Source organism: Ochlerotatus camptorhynchus, unplaced genomic scaffold (genome assembly GCF_037179485.1).
Source record: "Ochlerotatus camptorhynchus isolate MF236.1 unplaced genomic scaffold, CSIRO-AGI_Acam_v1.1 ptg000043l, whole genome shotgun sequence".
NCBI lineage: Eukaryota > Metazoa > Arthropoda > Insecta > Diptera > Culicidae > Ochlerotatus > Ochlerotatus camptorhynchus.
Genome location: NW_027040534.1, coordinates 720,001 through 736,748, shown reverse-complemented (window position 1 = coordinate 736,748; position 16,748 = coordinate 720,001). Strand labels below are relative to the sequence as shown.

The following is a 16,748-nucleotide window of genomic DNA, read 5'->3' as shown; positions in this document are numbered from 1 at the left end:
TGTTTTATTTCTTTTTATATATGTATAATAAGTTGGTGCAGAAAAAAAACACACACACATCATCAGCTAAAGTAAACACACAGACAAACAGACATAACACATTGCAAATTTTTCGTCGCTAAAACACTACGGGAAGTACACCAGTATTGGCCATAGGTTCCTATTTTAGCTACACCTCAGAAAACCGATAAAATTACAATATTCGTGCATTTTGGGGTCAAAATGTGTATGTACACCGATGAATATAATTTGTACCAACAAACTTAACGCAGCTGAATATCTCAAAATTGTAAACAACGTGGAATATCGTCAAAAGGTGGCCAAAATAGGAACATGGCCAATACTGGTGCGTTTACCCTACCGCCATTTGTTGAGTGTACTGTGATGGGCACTACGCTGAACAGATGGTGGTAGTGTGTAAACGTCAAACGCAAGGGAATTGAACTACACGGTTCGAAAAAATAGTGTAAATTTCTGTTCAATACGATGCACATAAATGGAGCGTCACATATCATAAGTACACATTATAAGTCGAGTAATGTTCTGAGACATTTCATGAAATGATGCAATAATTGTATACAGATGCCCATCTTTGTAAACAACATTGCTTACAAGTTGCTCCTTTGCGTGAAATAAAATACAAGTTTACGTGAATGTATTTTTACATCACAACAGACTTGCTTCTACTCACTTGCTATAAACAAAAAATGATTTTCAGAATTTTGGAATAATTATATATTATAATGATATTTTGTACTTTTTAGATACAAGACGAGGTTGAAAGGCAAGTATTTGAGCCATAAAACCAGTCAAACTTGCTTTCAGATAGTCACAATCAACGATTTTAAGACTCACGAGCGCTCACTCTGAGTGAAATTTTTTTTTTTTTTTTAATTCTTTATTTAAGAGATTTTTAGCCTTAGGCTAGTTCATCTCTAAAACACTCACGAATCATAAAATAACTGGTTGTGACACCCTGAAAGCAAAATTGACAGGTTCCATGTTCCTAGCACATACTTTACAATCTCTTCTTTAGACTTACAAGTATAATATATCATAATAACATCTAATGATTTTATAATTCCGAAAAACATTTTTTCAAAAATTCAGATTTTTTTTCTGTTTACCAACCAAATGAAAAAAAAAGGATCCCTGTGGTCTCCCGTATACTCTTGTGCATCTGAAGAACTCTATAGCATCGCTAGTTTTGATCCTTGCCATCCAATTTCCAACCGTATCGATTGTCTCGGTTATGTGTGCGTTGCGTTCTACACCTTGTACGAGAAAGGCATGTGTTGCTGCTAGGGGAATTCGTTTAGCCCTTTTTCTGTCTGAAGATATTGCGCATTTTGCACCAAATTTGACTCCTGTGCAATAAAAATTATTGCACAGCAATATTTTCGCACATGCCAGAAAATTTAAAAAAAATCGACTTATTTGAAAGCAGTAACAGCTTTAGAACATTACTAGCAAGCTACACTGTTGAATTGAATCTCTAGAAAGCATTAAGAAGCTCCATATTTAACATTTATGACTAGTGCGAAAATATTACTGTGTACTTATTTTTAGCGCAGGAGTCTAATCAGGTGTGAAATTCGCAATATTATGTTCAATTATGAAGGACAAGGAGACGGAACTACTTGGACCTACCGTGTGCAAGCCGTTTCCAATTTTATAAGTGCACCTTACACTCGGTTTGCGACAGCAATAAGTAGTGCCGCTTCACTTTCGTCCGAACGGACCCAAGTGGCAACAATCTCATCATGAAACAAAACAAACACCAAAGCACTTCAAAGTCCCAGACAGACGCTCACATGTCTACGGAAAAACAACAACTACTTCCTGCGCGTCTGGTCGAGACGCCATTTCTTCTCGCGTTTCGTTTTTAGAAATTAATTGCTATTTTAGCGGGTACCGAAAGCAAGTGCATCCTGTTTGCAAGTGCTGCACCAAATTGCCAAGTGGGAGGAGCAGATTTATCGTACTATGCAACATTTTAAGCAGAAACACTCGTGCAATTCAGTCTGAATACGTGGTTAATTACAGACCAATTCGTTGCAATAATAGGAAGAAAAATGTGGGATCTTAAATTAATCATCAGGCATGTGTAACACGAGCAAAATAAATGTGCCACTTTTTGGATGAAAATAAAGGAGTGTTGACGACGGCGAGACAGCTGAGAGGACCGAGGATCTCTCGGATGTGTTTCACAACGATTAAATTAAGTGATTACTGTTGGCGATTATTTGGTGCGACTGTTTTTCTGACTTCTGTGATGATCTTGATCTAGATTCTGGCTGTTTTCCTTCTATTGTCTTATGACTTGCGTCTTTTTGATGCAGAATTTTCACGTTTCGTTTAAATAAGGAATTTGGGAATGACGTATTTATTAAACATTTTATTTGATAGTGTCAATATAATTTCGAAAAATTGGTCAAAGGTCTTGAGGTTAGAAGTTGTACCATAAACCAATCTACTCAGCTCGATTAAATACGATAATGTGTGGAGGACATTGGATTCCAAAGATATGACTAAAAAGTGAATTATTATTATTATTGTCTTTATTAAAGTAACTTTAAATCCACAATTTTTAAATCACTCACTGGAAAACGATTTTCTTAGCCTTCCTCCTACTTTCACACTATTACAAGAAAATGCACTGCAACTTCTATTATTGGGTTTTAATCCTCTTTTAAGAGGCTTTGCGTTCTTCTTGCTTTGCTCCAGCGATCGTGGAATTCAGAACATAACATTGATACTTTTTTTAAACTGTTTTCCATCGTCATCCGAAAAACTAACTGCTTTTTCACGAATGATGTTGCAAACATGCTGCAGTCTCATGGTGTTTGATGCATCACATTTTTGTAACCACTTTTTAAACAAATGCATTATTTCCTTATAATCACTAATTTTTACAGTGCTACTATTCAAATTGCACTATTTGAACCAACTGCTAAATTGAATTTCACAATAATCAATATGAACAAACGTGATGACTTTGAGCTACTCATGCGCTTGCACTTGCCATAACTGAACACGCAACCTGTTAATTTTTCCAATGATTCAAAGTAAGAGCGATTCAAATATGACACACTATTGCCGTTTCAGTGGAAATAATTCGACGCATCTGACAGCCACAGCATGCTATTAAAGCTGACAATCTGACGCCAAATGCTAAGTTTTCTCTGAATTGGCAATATTAGTTAGCTGAACCTTATACCTCTGGAAAAGCGCAAAGTTGTATTTTATGCATAATGCATTTCTGATAATATCCATAATTATTAATGTGAATGGTATTAATGTTTTACATATCATACTTGTTAGATTATATACTTAAATCATTGTATATGTTTAGCAATAATAAAGTATTGATGGAATGGCAAAACAACGGTAAAAAGGCGTGGTTATATCATGATCATAAAAGAAAAATAGAAAAACCTACGTACCCGAGCAAACCCCGCCATGATTTTTGGTACACTAATACATCATATCAAGAACGAAATATGAAAAGGGTATACAAGCTTTTTCTAAACAAACCTTCTTATGCTCTTTTCTCGCCACCCATATGATAACAACGCAAACCATCGACTTCACCGGGTAGGGGAAACGTTCCCCTTCACGATGATGTTGTTGGTTTGCGTGAGCGACCCTCAGTTGGCGACAAAAGAGCCTACAAAGGTTTGTTTTCAAAAAGCTTGTATGAGCATTTCTAGCTCAAATCGTTAAAAAAAATGTCAATTTTGTCTCGACCCCTTCTGATTTGAATGAAACATTGCTCACGTGTTTGCTGCTACTAATGGTTGCATTTTTCATTTAAATATGATTTTTTCCTCCAGAGTAACTTTTGAAAAGGGCGTATAAAAAAATTGATTATTTTTTATTCAAAAAATCATAACTTGAAAACTATTGATCTGATCAAATTGACATATGAGAAGAAGTTTTAGGTAATTAAATTATCTTTGCGGAAAAAATACACTGAAAGAAAAAACTTCGTAAATTAGTATTTAAAAAACGTAAAACGATGATTATCTCAAAACACCCCCCCTTCGATCTTTATAATTTTTTTTTTCAAGAAAATTGATGGAATACCCTTGAATTTCGTGAAAAGTGTATGCTGATAACTTCCTTAAAAAGAAATCTATAATTTTTTAAATTTTTGTTGATTTTTATAAGTTGATGAAATTGCATATTTTTTTGAAAAATAACAATTTATTTGGATTCTACGCATAATTTTCGATATTTTTGCATTTAGAAACTTTTTTCCTAAGTCCAGCCGTTCTCAAGTTAATGCAAATTAAAAAAAATATAATTATAACAATTTTCAACATTTTAGGCCATTTTCAAATGTTTGTCGAGATGTCCAGCAACGAGATTTTTATTTCATGATTGTATATTAAAAAACAAACAATTCATTCTCAGATATGGTAGCTGTCAGACTTACCCGTTTCTATCTAGAGGCAGCGGAAGAGAAGCACGTTGATGTGGTCAAATGAAAGATTTGTTGAGATAAGAAACAGTATATATTTATTATTTTATTTTACAACTCATATTATTTGAATACATTGAATAATTTGGGTGTATCGTTTGAATTAGAGAATATTTTTACTGCAATTTGGTTGTTTGAAACTGGAATATAGCAATGATATTTTCGAGTTCCAGGAATTGGTTTCACTTTCTTAAAAATTGGATCAAATTCCGTGTCAGCCTTTTTGTATTCTTCCGTAGAAACATAACAAAATGACATTTTTGTTTGAAGATCTTCTTTACGACTATTTGCCCAGTCGTACAGTTGTTAAGGGTTCGTTATAGGGTGCTCGTGTTGCTAAGCTAAACTTGCTCTGGTTGCCATTCTCTTAAGGGTACCGCCAATCGCATAACAATGACCTTTGCCGTGTGAAGTTGCAAAAAAATGCCATTCAATTTCTACATTATGCTTATCTTTAAATCCACAAATGCTAGCAAAAATTTTTATGTTTTTGTATTGTGATGCTGCTCCATCTGACATAAAAATACACTTTTGGACTGTTATTTGCAACTTTAAAAATTCTAATAATTTTGAGATAAAAAACTGAACTGCTACTGTGTCATGCTTTGAAATTGATTTAGGTGGAGGTTAACAACACTTGAAATTGTTATCCATCGTAAAAAACTACTTGCTTTTTAACTTGAAACGCTAAGAGAAATCAACTGAATGGAACAGGTGAAGATCGTCCCAATATATATATATATATATACATATATATGTAGCAGAATAATTACAATGTTGACATTATACCTATCTTCATTAGGTACAATTGATTATAGCAAACTTTTTTAAGTGTGAGTGTAAAAAGCCTCCACGGGTGCCTTTTTATGTAGTTGTGATATCGCGGGATGAGCTCTTAAGGCACAATATGGTATACGTCAGAGAAGTACCTAGAGAATTTATCTCAATTACAGGTTTAATAACATATTTGTTTACCTGTTTATGTTTTGAGCCTCTGTTATGACCTACACAATTCTATCCAGGTATACAACTAATAGAGGACAGAAAAAAGGCACATGAGTGGGTTTGTTGATTATTTGGGTATATTTGAGAGTATTTACTTATAAACTTGTTTCTTTTCCGCTGCGTCTAAATAGAAACGGGTAAGTCTGACAGCTACCATATTTGAGAATGAATTGTCTGTTTTTTAATATATATTCATGGAAAAACATCTCGTTGCTGGACATCACGACTAACATTTGAAAATGGCCCAAAATGTAGAAAATTATTATAATTATATTTTTTTAAATTGCATTAACTTGAGAACGGCTGGACTTAGGAAAAAAGTTTTTATATGCAATGTTTTTGAAAATTACGCGTAGAATCCAAATAAATTACTATTTTACTAAAAAATATGCAATTTCTTCAACTTGTATAAACCAACAAAAATTTCAAAAATTATAAATTTTTTTTTAAGAAAGTTACCAGTATACACTCTTCACCAAATATTAGGGCATTTTTTCAGTTTTCTTGAAAAAAAAAAATTATAAAGATCGAAGGGGGGGTGTTTTGAGATAATCATCGTTTTTCGTTTTTGAAATACTAATTTACTAAGTTTTTCTTTCAGTGTATTTTTTTCCGCAAAGATAATTTAACTACCTAAAACTTCTTCTCATATGCCATTTTGATCAGATCAATAGTTTTCAAGTTATGATTTTTTGAAAAAAAATAATCCATTTTTTTATACGCCCTTTTCAAAAGTTACTCTGGAGGAAAAAATCATATTTTAATGAAAAATGCAACCATTAGTAGCAGCGAACACGTGAGAAATGTTTCATTCAAATCGGAAACACTCATGACCAACCGGTTTGCGTTTTGGGCTGGAAATGCTCATACCCTTTTCACATGTGGCTCTTGATATTATGATTGATCAAAACATGCTAATTTAGACTGGCAGAAACTGCCATCTTAGAGAAATTTTAATTGCAAAATTGGTAGTTATTTTCCTTAAAACCGCTTTACAAAGCAAATAAAGGTATCTACATTATTGCTGTCTTGAGAAAAGTTGTGCATTTTGATGATATTGAAAACTTCGTGTTACATTTCGAATCGATTAATTAAGATTTATAATACAAAAAAGTAAAAAAAATCGATTTTAAGGTAGTCCTGACAGAAATCCAATTATATGTCCCAAGAATTATGATGCAGAAACTTTGTGTCTTTAACAAAGTTTCGGAAAATGCAAAGTTCTAAAACTTTGCCGAAGACGTAAACCTATTATCTTGTGATTAAAAAACTTAGTTTTTCTTAGTGTAATACCACTTTAATAAAAATTCATGTGAATATTTCAAAAGATGTAGAATAGCATTTTAAGAAACTTCTTCGAAAACACCTCAACGCTAAAACATCGGGAACTGCGGGAAAAGAGTTTTGACTTTTTTTTTCAGAATGGTCCCACTGTGCGACGGCTATGTTTTTTTTTTCATCCAAACGCGGTTGTTGTTTGGAAGGCAGAGCCGTACTCAGGGTTTTTTTTATGTAGGTGGAAAACTCTCAGTTTTGCACTCCTCCTTCTGGTTCTTTCACTTTTACGATGCCCTCATCACATTCCATAAGGCTGGTCTTAAAGAGATAGATATATCAAAGAAAATTTGCACTCTTATACCTGTTAACTCTGACATAAAGTGGAAGTTATTCAGCCCAGATGCTAGGTGTATTTAGAAAAAAATCTCCAACGATTCCGGCGAAATACCTTCACATCTCGTCATCGCTACTATTAAAATTTTCGGCTGGGGAAAGGTGTTTTTGTTCAATATTTAAGATTTATCATACAGGGTCTTTCCGAAAGCTCAGTGACCAAGAGCATTTCGTAAAAGTTGAGAGATTATCATTTTATTACTGTGAACTTCATAGAAGCTCTGACAACTTATTGAAAGGAAAAGGAACGTTATAGAATTTCAAGGGACATTTTAGATTTTCAAGAAACATAGTAGAACTTTCAAAAACTTCTTAGACATTAATTAAACTGTGTAGAAGATCAGGAAATTTTCTAGAAGTACAACACATTATATAGAAATTCTGCAACCTTTGTAAAAGCTTAGCAAACATTGTAGAACTGTGATAACTTTAAAGAATTTCAGAGAATTTTATAGAAGTACAGCAAATTTTGTCCCACATTCGGGAAATTTCGATGACTTTCAGAGTTTTTATTTAACTACATTTGATGTTTAAAATTTCTTCATATGTCTTAGAATACGTTTGTAGAAAAAGTTTCTGGGTCTTTCCTCATGCTTGGAGAAGGTCATGAATGTTCTGAGATCATGAATTGAAAGAACTTGAAAAAAATATGGACTTGCAAGAAGTTGGGAAAATATTCAACAAGTAAAGATTAGGAAACTTCATCTTGGAACATTAGAGCAATTTTTTACCCCTCAGGAACCTTCGTCACCTGCTCAGTACGGAGCTGTAGGAAACTAGAACATCAGCACCAAGAAACACAAATAAAACTTATAGAACTTTTCCTCCGAGTGCGGGGGTGGAGCACAATTTTTTTTTAAACCGACCGATGCACAACCCGACTAACGCAGTGTGACAGCAATACGATGACAATTTCACTGGGCGGCTGCTTGAGCTGAATTGTTTCCTCGCAGTTACATATTCACTGTAATAATAATAATCAAAATCATATTAAAATCGTTTCCACACATTCACTACAGCGGTGGCGGAATTCGTCCGGTTTTATAGCAGCCAAAAGCACGTGAAAAACACGAAATTCATGAAAGCTATGATCGAAAATAAAAACCAATCGTTCGCGGGCAGAGCCTTCTGCGCACTCTAGTAAGACTCAGACAATTGGGTATAAATTTGAATAATTTTTCGCAAATTTTTCATAATTTGAAATTCATCCTACGTTAAGTAACAAAAACCAAATATATTGTAATTGTAGTTAAATTCGATTTATCTCAACATAATTGAAATTCCGCAACTCACCACGGCCCATAGTACAGTGGTTCCCCTTAGAACAAAAGTTGGCCAAAACCTCAAAATTGTTGCTAATAGGCAAAAAAACAGTTGAAATAGATGTTGTTTAGCTGTACGAAGAAAACTTGACAATCAAGACGTCACAAAAAGGAGTATAGTAGAACCAAAACCAATGAACAATGGTCCCAGCAGTATTTACCTAGGAAGACAAAAATGTTTGCGCCCAAACTTTCAGTTTTTGGTATATGTTTTCTTAGGGAAAGTTGCTTCATATTCAATATTTTTATGTTCATAAAATTAGGGTGGTCCATAAAATTGGTGAATTACAAATACAAACTATTTATTATTTGAAATAGACCAAAGCAGTGTTCTAAACAGTTGTAGAACATTAAATTCAAAGCAACTTTGTACAAGACACAACGTTTTTATCTCTTATGGTTCATGAGTTATGACTTTTTAAACAACCAGGTAGGGTGGTCACTAAAACCGATTTTCTTTGAATATCTTTTCATGCGTTAATTTCTTGCAAAAACATTGTTCTGATTACACTTAGAACTTTTAATGACGCATATTTTTGCTCAAGCAACTAGGTTACTATCTTTTTTGATTAGAAAGTTAAAGGCTATTTTCTTCGAAAAAATGACTCTCAATTGTCAATTGTCAATATCTCAAAATGGAGCAAACCGATTTTCAAACATTTAACCTCATTGGAAACATCGTTTTTTTTTTCATTTTTGGTAAAAACAAAACTTCAAGAGCTTTTTGTGTTTAAAACATTTAATTAAATTAAAAAAAAGTAATATTTTTCAACAAAACTAGCAAAAATATGCGTCATAAAAAGTTCTTAAAGTATATGGCATAAAAATTTCACGAGAAATGAACGAATAAAAAGATATTTAAAGAATGCCGATTGTCTAGGGCCCACCCTAACCTGCTTGTTTAAAAAAATCATAACTCATGAACCATAAGAGATAGATATATGGTGCGTGTGTGTATGTGTGTGCGTATTGGTGTGCTTTGAAAAAGGCATTGTGAAGCTTGCTACGGTATACACCGCAGATTATATAACTTAGAAACAGATATTTTCAAAGAACACTTTACTTGTTATTCCTAATTTCAACATGTTTCGCAAAAAATCGCAAATTACATTAAAGCCTATCTGAAAGCTAACTTTTCTAGCTATCTTTTAGTTACTAAATGATAGTGGGCGGATGTGTCCGTCATTTGTTTTCCTTAGTCTAAATGCGAAAAAAGTATATTTTTGCTAATTTTTATATCAGAAACTGTCACTTAAGGTGATACTCTAAGGGAGCCTTATCGTGAAACTTCAAAGGCACAAATGTCAGCTTCCACAAAACAAACAAATTTGAAATTGCTACTCTCCGTTTTTAGAAGCACAGCAAACAAGGAGTAGCAATTTCAAATTTGTATGTTTTGTGGAAGCTGACATTTGTGTTTTTAAAGTTTCACGCTAAGGCTTCCTTAGAGTATCACCTTAAAAAACTAAGACACTCTTTTTTACCATACATTTGACGTGAAAGAAGCCGAGGAACATTTCTTCTGAAGCAACCAAGTTTATAAACACATTATTTTTTGCTGTGCATAGGTAGGTCACTGTGCTAGTGGAATTGATTATTTTATTGAACGAAAGATTTAGACACTCATCCTTTAAAAACGATTCACCAACCATTGTTGCTGCATTTGGCAAGAGCCGGATAATCACAACGGTTCACAGCGACTCCGAATTCTAGACCACCAGGGCAGCTTTGTGCGTATGCACGTCCTCCGAAGCACTTCATAAACTTGCTGCAATCCCCAGCAATTGGCAGATGGGTAGGATTCTTGGGGTCATCGGTTCGTGGGCAGCGAGGCTCGACAACTCCTGGAACAATTTTGTATCCATCTTCGCTTATGTTCTGCTGGTATTGAGAGAAGACTTGGGATTCCTGTGGTTGTGCATGCTGCATTGGCTCTGGCTGCGGCTGTGGCATTGGTTGTTGCCATTGTTGTCCCTGTCCCCATTGAGGCATTTCTGGTTCCTGTGGTCGCCATTGTATTGGCTGAGGTTTCTGCTGTGGCCATTGCTGTTGGAAGTGACCATAGTACTCCGGAAGGGCCAAAACGCTTGCAAAAGCAAGCGAAAGACAAACGATGAATGCTGTGGAGAAATAATAATTTGTAATTAGATTAGGACGGATTGGACACTTCTTTACCTATTATCGTATTATTAAATCTTAGAGTGTTCATTTATTTTTGGAAAACGATGCTCTGGTATAAGATGCACCATCATGCAAAAAATCAGCGCTCAAGGATTGAATTTACCTTCTGAAGATAATAGATAATTTTTAGACATTTCTTCTATGTGTTACAAGATTTTCATTTGTATTCAACACCTTACCTTTCATAATTGATGATTTGTTCCTGTTCTGTGCTCGACTTGAATGCAAGTGATACCACTCTTCTGCGAGTTCAATGTTTTATACTATTAAACACACATAACTACATCCGTATTGAAGTGGAAACAAGCTACCGATAATGTATCGGGGCCATTAAAGTGATTTTTCTGATAGTATTTTATCAGCTAGGCTTCTAGGAACACAATCGTGTACATTCATATGAGAGGAACGTCTCATACGGCGTGCATTTGTGATATAAGGAAACCTACAGGGTTGGCCATAATAAGTGAAGCAAAAATAAAAAGGTTGCCTTTGAATCGGAATGATATTTTTATTGGTACTTAATGGGTTCTCTTACTAACATATTGAAGTATAACAGGATACACTTACAGTTCAATTCGGTCACCTTTAGCTTTTATGATTGGTTTGAGTCTTTTCGGGAAGGCACTACTAGCGGTACGCACCTGATGTCCAGGAATTTTGTTCTATATTATTTTGCAAAGTTGTCAATGTAAATTAGCTTCAAATGTAAATTCTAATAGATTTGCATCCGCCGAAGAACCTGGTCGTAGTTCTTTAGGGAAGCCTGGAAATGTATTGCTACGGATCATTTATTTATTGATTATCCTCCCAAAATTTGAACTCCTTTAGTAAGAACCTGATTTGAAGTTTATATGGAAATTAGTATGGGGAAACCATTATTTCGATTCATATCTATCTCAAAATTCACCAGTTCACTCTACTTTAGAAAATTATAGCTAAGCTTGTTGAAAATTTTTTCAACTACAACTTTGTTGAAGACCAATTTTCGATCAAATGTAAGGAACAAAAAATTTTAATGATTCAAGTCACTGATGTCTTATGATTATGCTCAATCAACTGTTCAGCAGGCAACATTGGTGTTTATGGCGCGTAGAATAGAGGACAAAAATCATGGCTACTATGTGACACTGCAGAATACAGTGTTGCCCACAATACAGTTGTTTAATCTTGCCATAAGATTATCAATCTCTTAAACAATTAATAACAATTTAATTTGACGTTTGACTGAAAAACGATTTCCTGCAAAGTTGTAGCTGATAAAAATTCTTATAAGAATAGCTATAGAATTTGTTAACACCACAATATGTAAAAAGGCAAGAAGACTATGAACAAAAAGTTTTGTTTTCCCATATAGTCATTTCCATATAAACTTCAAATGGTTTGTGCCAAGTCAGTTTCTTATCAAATGAGTTTAAACTTTCGGAGGTTAATCAGGACCCGATTTGAAACCGTTTGAACACTGTGGAGCGAAAATTTCAAATTTTGCATCAGTCTAATAGGTCATGCTAAGCTTTATATTAACTGCATATTAGCCTTATATTGCAAAAAGGCGAATTAGCGGGCTTGTTGGTTACTTGGGATGAGTAACTGTTTGTTACTCACTAATGAGTTAAGCAACTTTTCATCAAAATAGTTTTTACCTATTAAAGGGTACCGAAAAAACGGGGTATCTTTGATAACATATTAAAGCTACCCCGTTTTAAGTTACTTTAAAGTTTGCGTGTGGGTGTAGAAGCAAGAAATGGCAAATCACTTCTCTTTAATTGATTCACCAGCATGAGCTTTATAGAGCTTTTAGATTGCCAATGAAGCAACATAATATAATTCGCAGAATAGATCCCAAAAGTAGGCTGAATCCGTCACAATTTCCTACTAAAAACTTATAGTAACGTGTTATAATTTCTCATACACATCCCCCCGGTTGAAAACCACTGATCTAAACTCTTATCTCAACTGGTTCTTTATACTATGATGAGCCTTCATTAGGGTGGGTCAACTTTAGAACCCCTGCTCTCCACTGCTCTTTCGTGTATTGAGGTCCCCAATCGCCATACAACTTGACCCACTCTAGTCTTTATCAGTGCTGCAAAATCTCGACAATACACGGAGTTATTGACAATTCTGCTTTTAGTGACCAAGCTAACAGTCACAGTCAAGGCAAACCATGTCAATTGTCAATGACAATGCTGTCAGTGACGAACATGTGTTTTTTTTTATTAACTAAATTTGTAACGAACAAGCATCTACGTCCTCAACTGCTTGGGTAAAAATAATGTGAAACAGAACGCACGAAATTGCACTTTTTGTTACTTTGTCATTAACGATAAAATGAATGAGATCAAGCCTGTCAGTGACTATGTGAAGAACAATTTTGTCGATATCGCGCGAAAGTCTGTCAATGACAATGACAAATTTTCACACTGGTCTTTATATTCAAAATCACAGGGTTAGTGCAAATAACTTAAGCAGCTTTTTATTTTAGTGTATTATCTCCCAACATGCTATTTCAAAACTACTCAAAAATGTTTAGCGAAATAGGATGCTGAAAACTGACCCAACAAAAAAAATAAAATGAATAAAAAAATATACACAATCACAGTAAAAAATATGAATAAATTCAAATTAATTTAATGTGAGTTTTAAAATTAATATACCTCCGATTTTCACTATCTCCAATAACATACGCCCTTTCAAATACCGTAAAAAAAACTTTTTTTTTGTTTTCCCCAACTAGAGATATTAACATTTGAAAAGGACATATTTTTAGTAGAAAAACGTCAATAACTCTTGGTCGGCGAAAGATATTGACAAGCTTTGTGCAGCAAAAATTTGCGCCTTTTAAAGATCTAAAAGTTATTGAAAACACTTTTGCTGAGAAATTTGAAATAAGAAAACTAGACCAAAAAACTGTTTTTTTTAGAGACACCCTTACTCAATTCAAGAAAATAGCTCTAAATCGGTCAATTTAAGGGATACAAAAAAGTTTCTTTATACTAAGTTGCTTTAAAGTAGCTCAGTTATAACTTTGCTGAAAAATGTATACCTTAATTTATTCAAACAAAAAAGTTAGATTTTTAATTTGAATGATAATAAGAACCACCTTAGAATTCATACCAATAACTTTGTAGAAAAGACTTTTAGTCTAAAGTTTCAATTACAGGCTCAAAACATATCATTCCACCTAAATCTGCATTCTGGACCACTGTGCAATGGGAGAACTAAGTTTAGAGTTACAAGTTGGCATAATAACATTATCATGCTGACAAAAGTCTCAAATTACTTATTTTTATTTTTATTTACAGGTTCTTTCTAAAGGAGTTCAAATTTTGGGAGGATAATCAGGACCCAATTTGAAACCGTTTGAGCACTGTGGAGCGAAAATTTCAAATTTTGCATCAGTCTAATGGCCTATGTTAGCCGTGTATCAGCCTTATATTGCAAAAAGGCTAATTAGCGGGCTTTTTGGTTACTTGGTATTAGTGGGTATCAGATACTCATTAATGGGTAAACAAATTATTCATTAATGAGTTAAGCCACCTTTCTTCAAACTGGGTTTTTTTCACCCATTAATATTAATAAGTACGTTCAGACTACAGAGTTATAACATGTTATAGCGCTATCTTGATGGTGGTATCTGTGTAGAAATTATTTGACAACCGTTATAACATGTTATAACTGCTCAGGACAAAAGGACGAAAGGACAAAATGGTCGAAGGGATAAAAGAACAAAAGGATAATAAATTGATTTGTTCAAACGCCCAACATCCAAGACATTAACAGCTGTAAGGTTGTAAGGACAAAACTTCAACAGATCGAAGAAAGAATCAGAAATACCAGGTTGCTTCCATTCACTTCACTATATGTATATATTTTTTTATTATTTATCTGATAGACTTTTTACGCTTCTGCGAGCGTTTTGTCAGCTCTCAACTAATTTTGCTATATGTACTTCCAATAGAGAGCTTTCTATGCCAACCAATGCATGAAATTGTATATTGTTAGGCAAGCAAAATAATACTATATGTACAGGGAACTCGAGAAAATGTTCTACACGAAAGATATCCTCAACCGCATCGATCCCACCACCTTTGGCTTTATAATGTCGTGCCTTTCCTGATTTATCTGAGTCACGAATCATAAACTGAAATTAAAAGGTTTTATGTATCATACGCATACTTTACAACCTCAGGATTCTATAATCAAGATTTTTTATAGCTAAGTAAATCGAAGCAACCCTGATTACCATTATCGGTTTTTATTAAATTATATTTTAGGTCAAATGTGATTTATTGGCAAACAATAATGCGAAATTTCATGCAAATTGGAGAAGGTAGCATAAGTTTGACTCGTCATTTGCCGTGCAATTGGTTTAATTCAACAGCTCCTCCTATTGATCTATACGATTAAGCTTCCCACATAAATGCGAACCATAATATGACCTTACCGAAAATAGTTGAAAATTGTTTATAGTCCCTGCTAACTTTAACTGAAATGGTTATGAAACTTTACATGAACGTTTGTGTGATAAAGTTTAAAGCTTATGTATTATGGTTTTTTGGAAGTGAACCTTATAAATAATGGGTTGTTAAGATCCATTACCATTCAAAATAATTGTTTTCTCCATAAATTTTCGGAGAGAGGACTATATTAGAATATTTCTTCTTATGGTTCGTAAAGCTGATAGAATAGGGAAACGAGATACCTTATGTAATTTTTCACGTAGCTTTAACGTGTCGGTCCGTAGATCCGAAGTAAATCTAAAAATCCGTAGATCTGGATAAACCCGTAGAACTGTCATTTATATAAGGTCCGGACCAACAGGTTTATTGATGTTAGTAAAATGTGCAAATATATAGTAATTGTTCGTATTTCATTTCAATTTTTATCTTTTTAGATGAAACAGCTGTTGGCAGTGACGTCAAACTCTCTGATTGCAGTATGGAATGTTGTGGTAGAGTGACGCCGGACCTTTTTTTTTTAACTAGTTCGTTTATTTGGTAGGCTCAATCGCGTTAGCTTTACGGAGCCGATAGTTCATTGTTCTTTGTTTGTAACAAAATTCACTTAGTTCTATGTCTAGTAGGAGTTGGGCCGAGTACTCGCGGCTTACTCGAGGTTAGAGAGGTACATTATCGAAGGATAGGATCAGGGGAGTAGCTTGGGAGTAAGGTTTCGTTGTCTCATCAGAGCGTTGTCGCCAGTATGAATGGTAGTGCGGTTCTAGTTTCGTCTGGAGTTCGACCGGCTATGGTGACCAGTGGGTGACGATGAGACTCATCGAGACGGGGGGACAAGACAAACAAAAACTATTAAAGAGAGACAAAAGACAAAGGAATTAAATTCATATACTAGACATTTGAAGAAACACATAAACCGACTGCATATAGCAGATATCGCAAGTTCCCAACACGTCTCTGATAGGAACATAGGGTTGTCTTCCTTGGGCCTCAAGGGTATTCAAAAGTCGCTCTCTGGCGGCGTAATTATCCGTACATTGCCAAACTGCGTGATCGATGTCATCGTAACCGTTTCCACACCGACAGATGTTGCTGTCCACGAGGTTTATTCTATTGAGATGAGCATCTAGCGAGTAGTGGTTGGACATAAGTCTACTCATCACCCGAATGAAGTCACGACTTAAGTCCAAGCCTTTAAACCACGCTCTCGAAGAAACATTAGGAATAATTGAATGTAACCACCGTCCAAGATTTCCAGTGTCCCAATCGGTTTGCCAACTCGAAAGGGTACTCTGACGCACTAAATGGTAACATTCATCGTGTGAAATTTGCCTGTCATAAAATTCGCCTTCCTGCGCGCCCACCTTTGCGAGAGTGTCCGCCTTCTCATTGACGCTTGATCTTATATAAACGTCATTGATTGGGTTGTGCTTTGGGAAGTCTCCCTCAATGTTGGCTTTCAGCTTGCCTGTGTACATTTCGAAGGGTTTCGTTGGAACTCTGATTTTTGCCATCGCAACTCGGTATGTATCTTCCAGGATCTAGATGGATGAATGTAAAGTAGAAATACTCATGGGCGGAGAAAACAAAATACAATTCGGCAGCAGGGATTTGTATCTAAATTAT

The 16,748-nt window shown here is 34.7% G+C and overlaps 1 protein-coding gene across 1 annotated transcript; it reads right to left on the bottom strand.

Annotated features, from left to right (window-relative positions):
* Positions 1-10,103: 10,103 nt before the first annotated feature.
* LOC135713991 (activating signal cointegrator 1 complex subunit 2 homolog) lies at positions 10,104-10,898 on the bottom strand. The gene is made up of 2 exons (XM_065237253.1): positions 10,845-10,898; positions 10,104-10,604 (listed from the first exon to the last, which is right to left on the bottom strand). Exons 1-2 carry the CDS (start codon positions 10,849-10,851, stop codon positions 10,126-10,128), a joined length of 486 nt encoding a protein of 161 aa, XP_065093325.1. The 5' UTR covers positions 10,852-10,898; the 3' UTR covers positions 10,104-10,125.
* Positions 10,899-16,748: the final 5,850 nt, after the last annotated feature.